This window comes from Rattus norvegicus, chromosome X (genome assembly GCF_021556685.1).
Source record: "Rattus norvegicus strain SHRSP/BbbUtx chromosome X, alternate assembly SHRSP_T2T, whole genome shotgun sequence".
Taxonomy (NCBI): domain Eukaryota; kingdom Metazoa; phylum Chordata; class Mammalia; order Rodentia; family Muridae; genus Rattus; species Rattus norvegicus.
Genome location: NC_141554.1, coordinates 85,548,240 through 85,561,789, shown reverse-complemented (window position 1 = coordinate 85,561,789; position 13,550 = coordinate 85,548,240). Strand labels below are relative to the sequence as shown.

Below are 13,550 nucleotides of genomic sequence, written 5' to 3'. Positions count from 1 at the left end.
AGTGAAACAAGACAATGGGATATACTGAAAGGAAGCAGCATAGGCAGTAAATATCATAAATGTACATTTCAATGAAGGTGCAGAAGAAGAAACATTAGAATATAAGATAGACTGCTACAAGAGACTTATGTGCTGGCCGCACATTGCATGGAGAGATGACTTCCTTCTCTGGTTCTCTGTCATTGGCTGCTTGCTTCAGTTGTCTTCCTGTTTTCTACAGTCATTCATGTTGACATTTGTTTTAAGTCTGGGTATTTCAGAGACCTCGAAGGATGCTGACATGTGGGAAAGATGCCATATAGAATAAAAAGGAATAAATTCTGATACAAATTTAAAAAAAGAATATAAGATAGAAGTTTTGATTTGATTCTATAAGCAACAGTGAACTACTGAAGTTTCCATTAAGACACCTACAGTTGTTGAATAAAGATCGTGTCTCTATAGGTTCTGGTATAGATATACACACAAATCTTCTGAGGAGACTCTAAGAAAGCAATTACTCTTCCAATGAAAAGGATTTAGGGATTATCCTTTGCACATTGTAGACTTGTACCTACATCTTCCTACTTTAAATAGGCTGCATGCTCCCTGGAGGTACAATAATCAACTTATGACTGAGATGTGCTAGAGATCATTGTGGAAAGTGTAGGTCTTGAAGTCACTAATGAAACACTGTGCTAACCATAGTCCATCTTATTTCTGGCTTTAAATATATTCTTATTGATGAAGATACCTGGTTCATATGCAAACAAAATACATTATGAAGTAAGAGAGAGCAGGATTGATGGTATGCCAGGAAGTTATTTTAACGCCAGGACAGTGATGATGAAGGTATCATAGAATGATGGGATTAGCAAATGGAAAACAATAGATTTGAGAAACAAGAAATAAGGGAAGTAGACAGTGAGTTTTAGGCACAATGACATTGAGATACTTTTCAAATGTCAAATCAATAAAAATGTTCATTAGAGGTGTAGGTTTGCCTAAAACATTGGGGAAAAACTGAGGCTATAATATGAATAATAACAAAGAAGTGGCTGCTCAAGTCAGAAGCTCATTGAATAAAAATGAAAGCATATAGCAGCAAACCATTGAACTGAGAACTGGGTCCCCATTGGAGGAGTTAGAGAAAGGACTGAAGGAGCTGATGGAGTTGCAACCCCATAAGAACAACAATACCAACCAACCAGAGCTCCCAGGAACTAAACCACCATCCAAAGAGTACATACACATGGACAGACCCATGGCTTCAGCTGCATATGTAGCAGATGATTGGCCTTGTTGGGTACCAATGGGAGGAGAAGCCCTTGGTCCTGCCAACCCTCAATACCCACCCCAGTGTAGGGGAATGTCACGGTAGAGAGGCGGGAAGGGGTGCGTTGTTGGGGAACACCCTCATAGAAGAAGGGGGATGGAGGATGGGATAGGGGGCTTATGGCCAGGAAACTGGGAAAGGGGATAACATTTGAAATGTAAATAAAAAATCCAATAAAAATTAAATTAAACTTAAAAAATGAAAGCATATGAAGACTGAGAAGAGATCATAAAGAGTGGAAGCTGAGAAGTCTCATACTTTAAGAGACAGAGCAACAGAAGCATGAAAAGTGACAAGAAATACAGGAGTCAGAGAAACAAAGGCATCAGTGAGTTTCAAGGAGGGAGTGCTGAACAGTGATTAATTACCTAAGAATTCAAGTAGGAATAGAAGCCAAGGTGCTGCAAGATTAAGAAAAGTTAAAACACAGAAAGATAGATAGGGGATTGATTATCTTTTTTAAATTTAAAAACTAAAATTTTCATTATAATAGTAAAGTCAAAATGACAGCATAGAAGTAGTTGGGTATTTAATACTATACCTGAAAACCTAATGCATCAAAGTAGCTCCACTCCTCAGTGAGTTCTCAGATGCTCAGAAAGCATCTTGGTTTTAATGTTATTTTATTGCTGTTGTACTACTACTACTACTACTACTACTACTACTACTACTACTACTACTATTATTATTATTATTATTATTAACTTTCTTTTTTTTTACACTCCAGATTTTATTCCCTCCTGGTCCACCTTCCGACTGTTTCATATCCCATACCTCTTCCCAACCCCATCTCCATAAGGATGTCCCCACCCACCGACCTCAGAACTCCCTAGGGCCTACAATCTCTTGAGGGTTAGGTGCATTTTCTCTGACTGAACCCAGACCTGGCAGTCCTCTGCTGTATATGTGTTGGAGGCCTCATCTCAGCTGGTGTATGCTGCCTGGTTAGTGATACAGGGTCTGACAGATCTCAGGTTAACTGAGACTGCTGGTCCCCCTAAATGGTTGCCCCCCTCCTCAGCTTCTTCCAGCTTTTCCCTAAATCAACCACAGGGGTCAGCAGCTTCTGTTCATTGGTTGGGTATAAATATCCGTATCTGACTCTTTCAGCTGCTTGTTGCTTCTTTTGGAGGGCAGTTATGATAGGTCCCTTTTTGTGAGCACTCCACAGCCTCAGCAATAGTGTCAGGCCTTGGGGTCTCCCCCTGAGTTGCACCCCACTTTGGGCCTGTCGCTAGACCTCTTTTTCCTCAGTCTCTTCTCCATTTTTGTGCCTGCAGTTCTTTCAGACAGGAACAATTATGGATCAGTTTTTTACTGTGGGGTGGCAGCCTCATCCCTCACTTGATGCCCTGTCTTTCTACTGGAGGTGAGCTCTACAAGTTCCCTCTCCCCACTGTAGGGCATTTCATCTAAAGTCCCCTTTGAGTCCTGAGAGTCTCTCACCTCCCAGGTCTCTGTTACATACTGGAGGGTCCTCCCAACCCCCTTCCTCCAGAGTTCACTTCCTCCAGAATGTTTTCATTCTTCTGCTGGCCCTCAGGGCTTTGGTCCTTTTCCCCCCCACCCAATATCAGATTACGTTCCCCTCCCCCACCCATTCCCTCCCAGATCCCTCCCTCCCTCCCCTATTGTGGTTGATTTCTTCTCCCTCTTAAGTGAGACTGAGGTGTTTACCTGAGGTTTTGATCTTAGCCATTGTGACTGGTGTAAGGGGGAATCTCATGGTCATTTTGATTTCCATTTCTCTGATCACTAAGAACTTTGAACATTTCTTTAGGTGCTTTGCTTCTCAGCCATTAGATTCCTCTGTTGTGAATTAGTTCTATACTCCATTTTTTCATTGGTTTGTTTGGTGTTTTGGTGGTTAACTTCTTGAGTTCTTTATATATTTTGGATATTAGCCCGCTATCAGATGTGGGGTTAGTGAAGATCTTTTCCCAATCTGTAGGTTGCTGATTTGTCCTATTGACTATGTCCTTTGCATTTCAGAAGCTTTCCAGTTTCATGAGGCCCCATTTATCAACTCTTGATCTCAGAGCATGAGTCAATAGAGCTCTCTTTAGGAAATTCCCCCCTGTGCCAATGAGTTCAAGGCTCTTTCCCACTTTCTCTTCTATTAGATTCAGTGTATCTGGTTTTATGTTGAGGTCCTTGATCCATTTGGACTTGAGCTTTGGGCAAGATGACAAATACAGGTCTATTTTCATTTTCCATATACAGACAGCCAGCTGGACCAGCACCATTTAGTGAAGATGCTTTCTTTTGTCCATTGTATGTTTTTAGTTTCTTTGTCAGAGATCAAGTGTGCATAGGTATGTGGTTTTATTTCTGGGTCTTCACTTCTATTCCATCAATCTGTCTGTTTCTGTACCAAGACCATAAGGTTTTATTGTTATTTTTTGGATATTTTTTATTTACATTTCAAATGTTATTTCCTTTCCCGGTCTCCTGGCCATAAGCCCCCAATCACATCCCCCTCCCCATCCTATAAAGGGTATTCCCCAGATATGGATGTCTCCTGAGAGTCAGAGCCAGAACATGTCAAATACAGAGGTGAAACCTCTTGAACTGAGAATGAGACCCCGGTTGGGAAAATTAGAGAAAGGATTGAAAGAGCTGAAGGGGTTTGCAACCCCATAAAAAAACAACAATGCCAACCAACCAGAGCTCCCAGAGACTAAACCACTACCCAAAGTCTATACATGGACTGACCCACATGGCTCCAGCTGCATATGTAGAGATGATTGGCCTTGTTGGGCACCAATGGAAGGAGAAGCCCTTGGTCCTACCAAGGTTGGACTCCCAGTGCAGGGAAATGTTGGGGAGGGGCAGGAAGGGGGGTGGATGAAAGGGGAACACACTTATATAAGAAGGGGAGGGTTGGGGAGGGGTATGGGATAGGGGGCTTATGTCAGGGAATTGTAATATAATTATATCAGTCCCTCTTTCCTTTCCTCCCTCAAAGTTCTCCAATATACCACTCTTTGCTCTTTTTAAAAATGTATGGCCTCTTTTATTAATTGTTAAATTCACATATACATACATATTCCTAAATGCATCAATACAACCTGTCCAGTCTATACCGTTACTGGTTTTCTGGACTGACCACTTGCTATTGGATAACCAGTTGGTGTGCTCTTCCCTGGGAAAGACTTTCTCCAGCTGTCAGCATTCCTTAGTTCCCTGTAGTTCTTTGGATTGCGTTGGTGCCTCCTGGCTTTTTCCTATCTACATTTAGCATGTCTATTGCTGTTGTCCACATTCCACATATCTCTATAATGTATTCTGATCATCTTTATCCACAACTTCCTCCAACTCTTTTGTGCTCCCTACTCAATCTGCCCCCTAATTTCATGCCATGTTTTTTTCTTATTTTGTATTTAACACTGAGTCTACTTAATTCTGCCTATATGCACATGAGTATAGGCAATCCAGTGGGGTATGGACATTCTACCACAGGCCACATGCCAAAGAAAAAAAAATGACTCTCCCTCTGATAGCACCAATCAATCAGTGGACCATAGATCCTTGAATAGGAGGTAGGACCTCAGCATGGAGGGGAAGGGTTCCCCTATCTATGCTGGAATTTTGACTGACTTGATCTTGTACATGATACTGTCCATTTTAATATTTAAAACACCTGTAGATATGATGTGTATAGGTGTACTGTATCTCTGTTTGTATAGTAATACGTCAGTATAGGTACATTCATGCTACAAGTACATTTCGTGATTAAAACTTGTTTGAGGTATTTCTTATCCTCACTCTTGCATACACCAGGCTAGCCAACACTACACCCCATCTTCCTGTAAGATAGGAGCATTGAGATTGCAGAGGTGCACTGCTGTACTTGATATTACTTGGTTTCTGGGCATTTAGACTCAGTTCTTCATGCATTCATGGCAAGCCTTGGATCCACTAGACCATCTCTCTACCCCATTTTTAATGGTTTTGCACACAAAATATCTTGGTATGCTATGTAATGACATTTTATCCAATGTGAACTTGGGGAAGCACTTTCATTGTCTTGTGTTAACTTTACAAATCCCTGTCTTTTATCGACCACTCCTGAGATGCTGTTACTAACTATACTAGATATGTTGACATTGGATAAGGAAAATTGTTTTAACATGTATTACTGCTTCATAAAGTCTCTTGGTTTAGCAGCACCCTTTAATGGCATTAAATAAGTCATTTCCTAAGTAACAAATTTCTAATTAATTCTACCATTAAAATATCAAATTCAACCATATTTGTAGCATCTGAGCTGTCATCTATCCCCAAAGCATAAAACTTTAAATAAGTGGTTCCACACCCAATTTACGATTTCGCAAATTTGTTTCACTGTTCTCTTATTAGAAACAACTAATTTTAGAACTAGCTCTCCTTTTAAGGTTGTTATATTTGTCATAATCTCTATGTATTAAGAGACTCATTATAAATGAATGGTTTTAATTTGCTAGTAAATAATCTATCACAGAACTACAAGCTACTGCAATACAATAATTCATATGAGTTTGTTGAAAATCCAGACATTTTGGTTCTGCTGTATTGTCCTTACTAGAAGACCTTTGATATGCACCCAATTTTTAAGCATGGTTTTGGATATACAACCTTTTGAGATTATAATCTTTCAAAATTTACACAAATTTCCTACAAATTATGCAGAATGCTTTACTATTCATCTCAACAAAAAATGTTTTATTTTTCATTAACAATCTTCCTTCACTTGTACTTTTTCTATTTGTACTGTCTTCTTTTGAGATATTGTAGAAACCATGATAGAATTAAGAGAGTATGTTTACTACATGTTGACCTCCAGTTGAACCAGCACCATTTGCTGAAAATGCTATCTTTTTTCCATTGGATGGTTTTGGCTCCTTTGTCAAAAATCAAGTGACCATAGGTGTGTGGGTTCATTTCTGGGTCTTCAATTCTATTCCATTGGTCAATCTGTCTGTCTCTGTACCAATACCATGCAGTTTTTATCACTATTGCTCAGTAATACTGCTTGAGTTCAGGGATAGTGATTTCCCCTGAAGCTCTTTTATTGTTGAGGATAGTTTTAGCTATCCTGCGTTTTTTGCTATTCCGGATGAATTTGTAAATTGTTCTGTGTAACTCTTTGAAGAATTGGATTGGTATTTTGATGGGGATTGCATTGAATCTGTAGATCGCTTTTGGTAAAATGGCCATTTTTACTATATTAATCCTGCCAATCCATGAGCATGGGAAATCTTTCCATCTTCTGAGGTCTTCTTCAATTTCTTTCTTCAGAGTCTTGAAGTTCTTATTGTACAGATCTTTTACTTGCTTGGTTAAAGTCACACCGAGGTACTTTATATTATTTGGGTCTATTATGAAGGGTGGATGTGGAGAAAGAGGAACATCCCTCCATTGTTGGTGGGATTGCAGACTGGCAAAACCATTCTGGAAATCAGTCTGGAGGTCCCTCAGAAAATTGGACATTGAACTGCCTGAGGATCCAGCTATACCTCTCTTGGGCATATACCCAAAAGATGCCCCAACATATAAAAAAGACACGTGCTCCACTATGTTCATAGCAGCCTTATTTATAATAGCCAGAAGCTGGAAAGAACCCAGATGCCCTTCAACAGAGGAATGGATACAGACAATGTGGTACATCTACACAATGGAATATTACTCAGCTATCAAAAACAATGCCTTTATGAAATTCATAGGCAAATGGTTGGAACTGGAAAATATCATTCTGAGTGAGGTAACCCAATCACAGAAAAACACACATGGTATGCACTCATTGATAAGTGGCTATTAGCCCAAATGCTTGAATTACCCTAGATGCCTAGAACAAATGAAACTCAAGACGGATGATCAAAATGTGAATGCTTCACTCCTTCTTTAAAAGGGGAACAAGAATAACCTTGGCAGGGAACAGAGAGGCAAAGATTAAAACAGAGACAGAAGGAACACCCATTCAGAGCCTGCCCCACATGTGGCCCATACATATACAGCCACCCATTAGACAAGATGGATGAAGCAAAGAAGTGCAGGCCGACAGGAGCCGGATGTAGATCTCTCCTGAGAGACACAGCCAGAATACAGCAAATACAGAGGCGAATGCCAGCAGCAAACCACTGAACTGAGAATAGGACCCCCGTTGAAGGAATCAGAGAAAGAACTGGAAGAGCTTGAAGTGGCTCGAGACCCCTTATGAACAACAATGCCAAGCAACCAGAGCTTCCAGGGACTAAGCCACTACCTAAAGACTATACATGGACTGACCCTGGACTCTGACCTCATAGGTAGCAATGAATATCCTAGTAAGAGCACCAGTGGAAGGAGAAGCCCTGGGTCCTGCTAAGTCTGAACCCCCAGTGAATGTGATTGTTGGGGGGAGGGTGGCAATGGGGGGAGGATGGGGAGGGGAACACCCATAGAGAAGGGGAGGGGTTAGGGGGATGTTGGCCCGGAAACCAGGAAAGTGAATAACACTCGAAATGTAAATAAGAAATACTTAAGTTAATAAAAAAATTAATATAAAAAAATAGACACATTAAAGAAAAAAAAGAGAGTATGTTTACTTTAAAACGTTTATCATGTATAAACATGCTTGTGCATGTCATTCACTGCCTTTGTATGCAGGCCACAGGATAACCTGTTAGACTTAGCTCTCTCATGTGAGTCTGAGGGCTCTAACTTGGGTCATCAGGCTTTGGGGAAAATATTTTTACTTGCTGAGCTATCTCTCCAGCTTTTCGTTTATCTGGTTATGAAATTTAACTGACACTGAAGTAGAAAACAAGGTCCTAGCTCATCAACATGTCAGACGCTAATCAGTGAAAAGCAGTGTGTCCATTGTAAAGCATTAAAGGCAGTGTGTTAGGTCTGAAGCATCCTTAATAATCTAACAGTACTTACCCGTCTCCTAAATAGCTGACAGCTAATGGTTGGAATGCTCGTTAAAACATTATCAATAATCAAGGTACTTCACTTCACTTACACATAATACCTTTAGAAAGATGACAGAAGTCTTAGGAAGAAGCTCAAAAGAAAAGGCTGGGTTAGGCTTTGTCTTTTTTTATGCTTTTTGATTGTTTCAAGGTAAATGAGGAAGAGAACTAATCACTAATCACTAAGTGAGGAAGAGAACTGAATGAAGAGAAAGCAAAGACTGAAGGTTAAACGGGATGAAACACCATCCTAAAAAGATGGCAGTCAGGACCCTAAGAGGAAACATTATTCTTAGGAAAGGGTGCAAAGAATGACTGCAAGGAGTAACTTGGAAGTTAGATGGCTGGTTGGGAATGGTTGTATCAGCAATTTTATATCTTTGCTCTATGAAATAGAACACAAAAACAGGGAAGTTTGATGGGTTTAAGGCCTGAGTGGAGTGAAACAGAAAAACACAGCACACAGAAAGCAGTAGCAAAATTGCTACTCAGCACTAAGATTACATTAGTGTACGGTCCACTAAGATGTTTTCCAGCATTCAAGAGTAGTCAAAACAAATAAAACAAAGCTCATGTGCCATAAAATATGGATATTTTATTCCAGCACTAAAAAAAAGTCAAGTGAAAAACATATTGTTCTAGACCCCATTCTAAGTTAACTGGCAATAATTGGGAAAACTGAAGCAGATACATAAATACATACATATATACATACATATATTTTTATATGCATGTTTTTAGAATTCAGTCTTACTGACATTTATATCTTCACTTCATTTTGCTTTCTAATAAATTCTATTACAAGTCATAGAATATACTCCTAGTATTTCTACTACTTCAGTTCCCTCATCAATCAGTTAATATTATTTATGTTGTATTCATTAATTTATGTTTTTACCATTTGTCTCATTGACCAAACTGTTTATTTGAAAATGTCATGGAAAAATTTCAAGTCACATTCTGTCAGTTACCCGTTCATTATGTGATTTTTTTTCATCATTGTTTGCAACGTAGTACATCTTGCAGTTCTCTATGTAGCTTCAAGTTCAGCTTCTAGTGCTGTACATATCTTTATCATCTGGATGAGACTGCCCATGGTCCATGAGCTTGGGGTCAGGTATAAACTGTGTAGTACCTATAAAGTATTAAAGTGAAAAAGAAGGTATTTATATTTTGTACTGGGAATATAGCAGTGAACAAAACAATATGAGCCTAACATGGGTGAAATAGACAACAAGGTAAGTAAAATACATAGCAAATCCTTTGATAGTTATATGCTTCACAGAATAAGAAATCATGGAGAGACACATAAAGTATTTGGGTAATTTCCAAGTTTAAATAAGGTGGCTTAGATAAGATTCCTAGAAAGAGGATATTTGAGGAAAGAATTGAGGAAGATGCAGGCATCTATTCTGTAAATAGGTATTGTGGGAAATGGCTTCCAGGATGAGATGGCCACACATGTGAGGATCTGATCCAATATGGCTGGAATACAGTAGAAAAATGGATGTTAATGAGAGACAGGAGAAGACATCAGGCTAGTTTAGAGTCATGGTTAAGATCTAGCCTTTAGTTTAAGTTGATGTGCAATTTTTAAGTAGATGTGTGACATAGTTATACTTAATAAGAGAACAATTTTAAGTAAAAGAGACCATAGAAGAACAAACACAGAAGCATGAATAGCAGGTAAGAAGCCACTGCATTATTCCCTGAAGTACTGAGGGCTTCATGGTGACGACTGTGAGAATGGTAACAAAATAATTCTGCAGGTAAAATAAACAGAATTTCCTAAAGAGACTGACTATTTAACTTGAGAAACCAGAACAAAGGAGCTGACAGTTATTGACATAGGACAACATGTGATACAAGTAGATTTGGGAGAAAGCAAATAAAATGTTAAATTTTGGCTATGTGGAATCTTAATTATGTATTCTACATATGAGTAGAAATATTGGTTATTCAGTACATTTCATAAGAGGCCCCAACTGGTTTATTACAGTTTCAGCCAGATGGACAAGATAGCATTATCTATAGTCAGATAAGTACAAGAAGGGAACTCTTTGGAATACTGTACCCGTTCAGGTTAAGATTAAGACAGAGATATGAACAACAAGAACCAAGAGTAAGTGATAGCATACAGACCAAGTGAGTATGTGGCAGTTTAACCTGTATTCATGGTTATGGATGGATTTCATGGATTTGAGATTGAAAACTGATTTTTAGATTTGGTAATGTGACTTAATAGTTAGCTTGACAGGTTAGTTATGTGCCAGGAAGGTGTAGCTCAGTGCATCACACATGTTTGGGATTAGGTTGATAATATAACCCATACTGCATACTGACCTATGCCAACTAGTTGTGTACACATAGTGAGTGATGTTTCTACAATGGTGAAATCACCTAATGGCAAATTCATCAGAATTTATCCCTGTCGTTAAGCAATGCATGCCTGCATTGTTCACATTTGACAAATAAGGAGATTAATTTATTAATTAATTTAGATATTAATTTGACCAATATTAACTGCTAAGTGGGGGAGCCGGACTGAATGTAGGCATGTTCAATTCTTACAGAGAACTGTATTTTCTGAAAATGGAAGTTAATATAGTAACAATATCACATACTTCCTTTTAGCATTAGGTAAGATGATGGGTTCAGCATGATGCATATACTACCTTGTGCATGGTAAGTAGGCAAGGAACAATCAAATAGTAAAAACATTTCTTTTATTGTTTAGAAAAGGAAGCTTACCTTAGCAACTCAAGGAATGGCCATCCAGTCACCAAAACTAGATAAGATTGATGAAGCTAAAAATGCATGCTGACAGGAACCGGATACAGATCTCTCCCGAGAGACACATCCAGAGCATGTGCAATACAGAGGTCAATGCTAGCAGCAAACCACTGAACTGAGAACAGGACCCCCTTGGGGGGAATTAGAGGAAGGATTGAAAGAGCTGAAGGAGCTTGCAACCCTATAAGAACAACAATGCCAACCAACCAGAGTTTCCAGGGACTAAACTACTACCCAAAGTCTATACATGGACTGACCCTGGGCTCCAACTGCATATGTAGCAGAGAATAGCCTTGTTGGAGCATCAGGGAAAAGGGAAGCCCTTGGTCCTGCCAAGGTTGGACCCCCAGTGCAAAGGAGTATGGTGGGCGCAGTAAGGGAGATGTATGGGGGAATACCCGTATGGTGGATGGGGGGGGAGGGAATGGGGGCTTATGGACAGGAAACTGACAAGGGGGATAACACTTAAAATGTAAGTAAAGAAGTATATCTCATAAAAAATTTTAGAAAAAGAACAAGTTAGGGGTTAGGCTACCTTGTCTTAAGATATCCAAAGTTTAGTCAACAATTACGGGTTAAATTTTCTAGTCTCTTTAAAGTACATGCACCAATTGTTTTAATTTTTAATTTTTTCAATGTCTGAATTATTTTTAAATGATTTTATAATTTTGGGGAGCTATACATTTTTCCCACAGAAGAATTTATTTTCAGTTTTATGATTAAAACAAAGGAGAAATTTTGAACATAATGATTTATAATTTTTACAAGTATTTTCTACTTTATGAAGTGTGACATTTCTATACGGTATCAGGACCAAAGTCTTAATCAGGCCATAAACACTATCCTTGATATTAATACTATTATCCACATAATTGAAATTTTTAATTTGAGGTCCCTTCAGAGGCTTATGATAAAATTCATGACCTATTAAGTAAGACTCAGGAAAGCTGTCATACAGTTACTAATCTCTAAAACTGGAAATCTTATTCAGTCCTAAATCTAGGTGACAAACCTCAAGAACATTATGTTTACATTTTTTATTGCCAACAGAAATCGCAGGTGTTTTCATATTACCTTACAGATTATCTTAAGATTTTCAACTGGTACTATTTAAAAATTATAGTAGGTATTAAATATATTGCTAGATATTATTTTGACATCTATAATAATGTATCAGCACTATTTAATTGTTAATTAGAAAACCCTTTGAAAAGGATGTAAAAAGCAGGGTAAAGAAATGCTAGTTCAGTGCTTGTCAGCCTTGCTTATATGCAGCTTCACTGCCACCTGGTGGCAGCCACTGCTCAACAATGTAAAAAGGGTTGCTGAGCTGTTTGGAATTCTTCGAAAATTTCTTTCAACTTTTATTTTTGAGAATTTTTACTCAAATTTTATCTTTTGAGAATTTCATATATAAGTACTGTATTTCTATCGTTTTCACTCCTTACCCTCTAACTCCTTCCATGTAAACCCCACTCTTAATTCATGACTTCTGTATTGTTACATACACATGAATTTTTGAGTGAAAATTGTGGCTATAGAAATTCTGCCTCCCATCCGTAAACACATCATAGCTCCACTCTTCCATGAGCTGAATCCCAAGTTGGGCCTGTCACTGGACCTCCTTTCACTCAGTCTCTTCTCCATTTTTCTCCCTGTAGTTCTTTTAGATAGGGACAATTCTGGGGCAGAAATTTTAACTACAGGTTAGTAACCCTGTTCCTCTACTTGAGACCAGCAGTCTCAACTAACCCGGACCCCAGAGAGCTCCCAGAGACTAAATTACCAACCAGGAAGGATACAGGCCCCTAGCACATATATAGCAGAGGACTGCCTGGCTTGGCCTCAGTGGGAGAAGACACACTTAATCCATGAAAGATTTGAGGTCCCAGAGAAGGGACCTGGTTGGGGACAGGGAAAGCACCCTCCTTAGAAGCAAGGAGGAGGGGTAATGGGATGAGGAATTGTGGGAGGGAGAACTTGAGTGGGGGCAATGGCTAGAATGTAAATAAAAAAGTTCCGGATTAAATAGACACAGAAATCTAAAGAGACTCTAGGAAGGCAATTACTCTCATTAAACTTCAAACACACACACATGCACACACGCGCACACAAATATACACACACACAAATATACACACACACAAATATACACACACAGCGTAGTCCATTATTGCTCATATGTACACATGCTTAGGGCTGACTCCAAGGGATTAAATAACTTGCCGTGAGGTTTGTCCCTAGAGAAAATAGATTTTAACCTTCTCAGTTGACACTGATTGGCTATTGCTCTCCATCTAGGATGGGGAGAATCTCATTCATGTGCACAATGATATATGATTTTATCTACCTCCATATCTTTCCAAATACGTCCTTTCCCAACTTCGTTATTATTACAAAAGCCAGAAGAGGACATGAGATGACCTGGAAATTAAGTTAACAGTCATGAGCTGCCATATGGGTGCTGGGGAATCAAGCTTGGGTACATTGGAAGAACAATCAGTGCT

At 38.9% G+C, this 13,550-nt stretch overlaps 1 protein-coding gene across 2 annotated transcripts in view; it reads right to left on the bottom strand.

Annotated features, from left to right (window-relative positions):
• Positions 1-8,823: 8,823 nt before the first annotated feature.
• Apool (apolipoprotein O-like) overlaps positions 8,824-13,550 on the bottom strand; it is a 65,926-nt gene continuing 61,199 nt past the window's right edge. For both annotated transcript variants that reach the window (NM_001393716.1, NM_001014105.2), the window contains 1 exon segment: positions 8,824-9,385. In NM_001393716.1, the coding sequence (NP_001380645.1) occupies positions 9,297-9,385 (89 nt within the window). In that variant the 3' untranslated portion in view covers positions 8,824-9,296.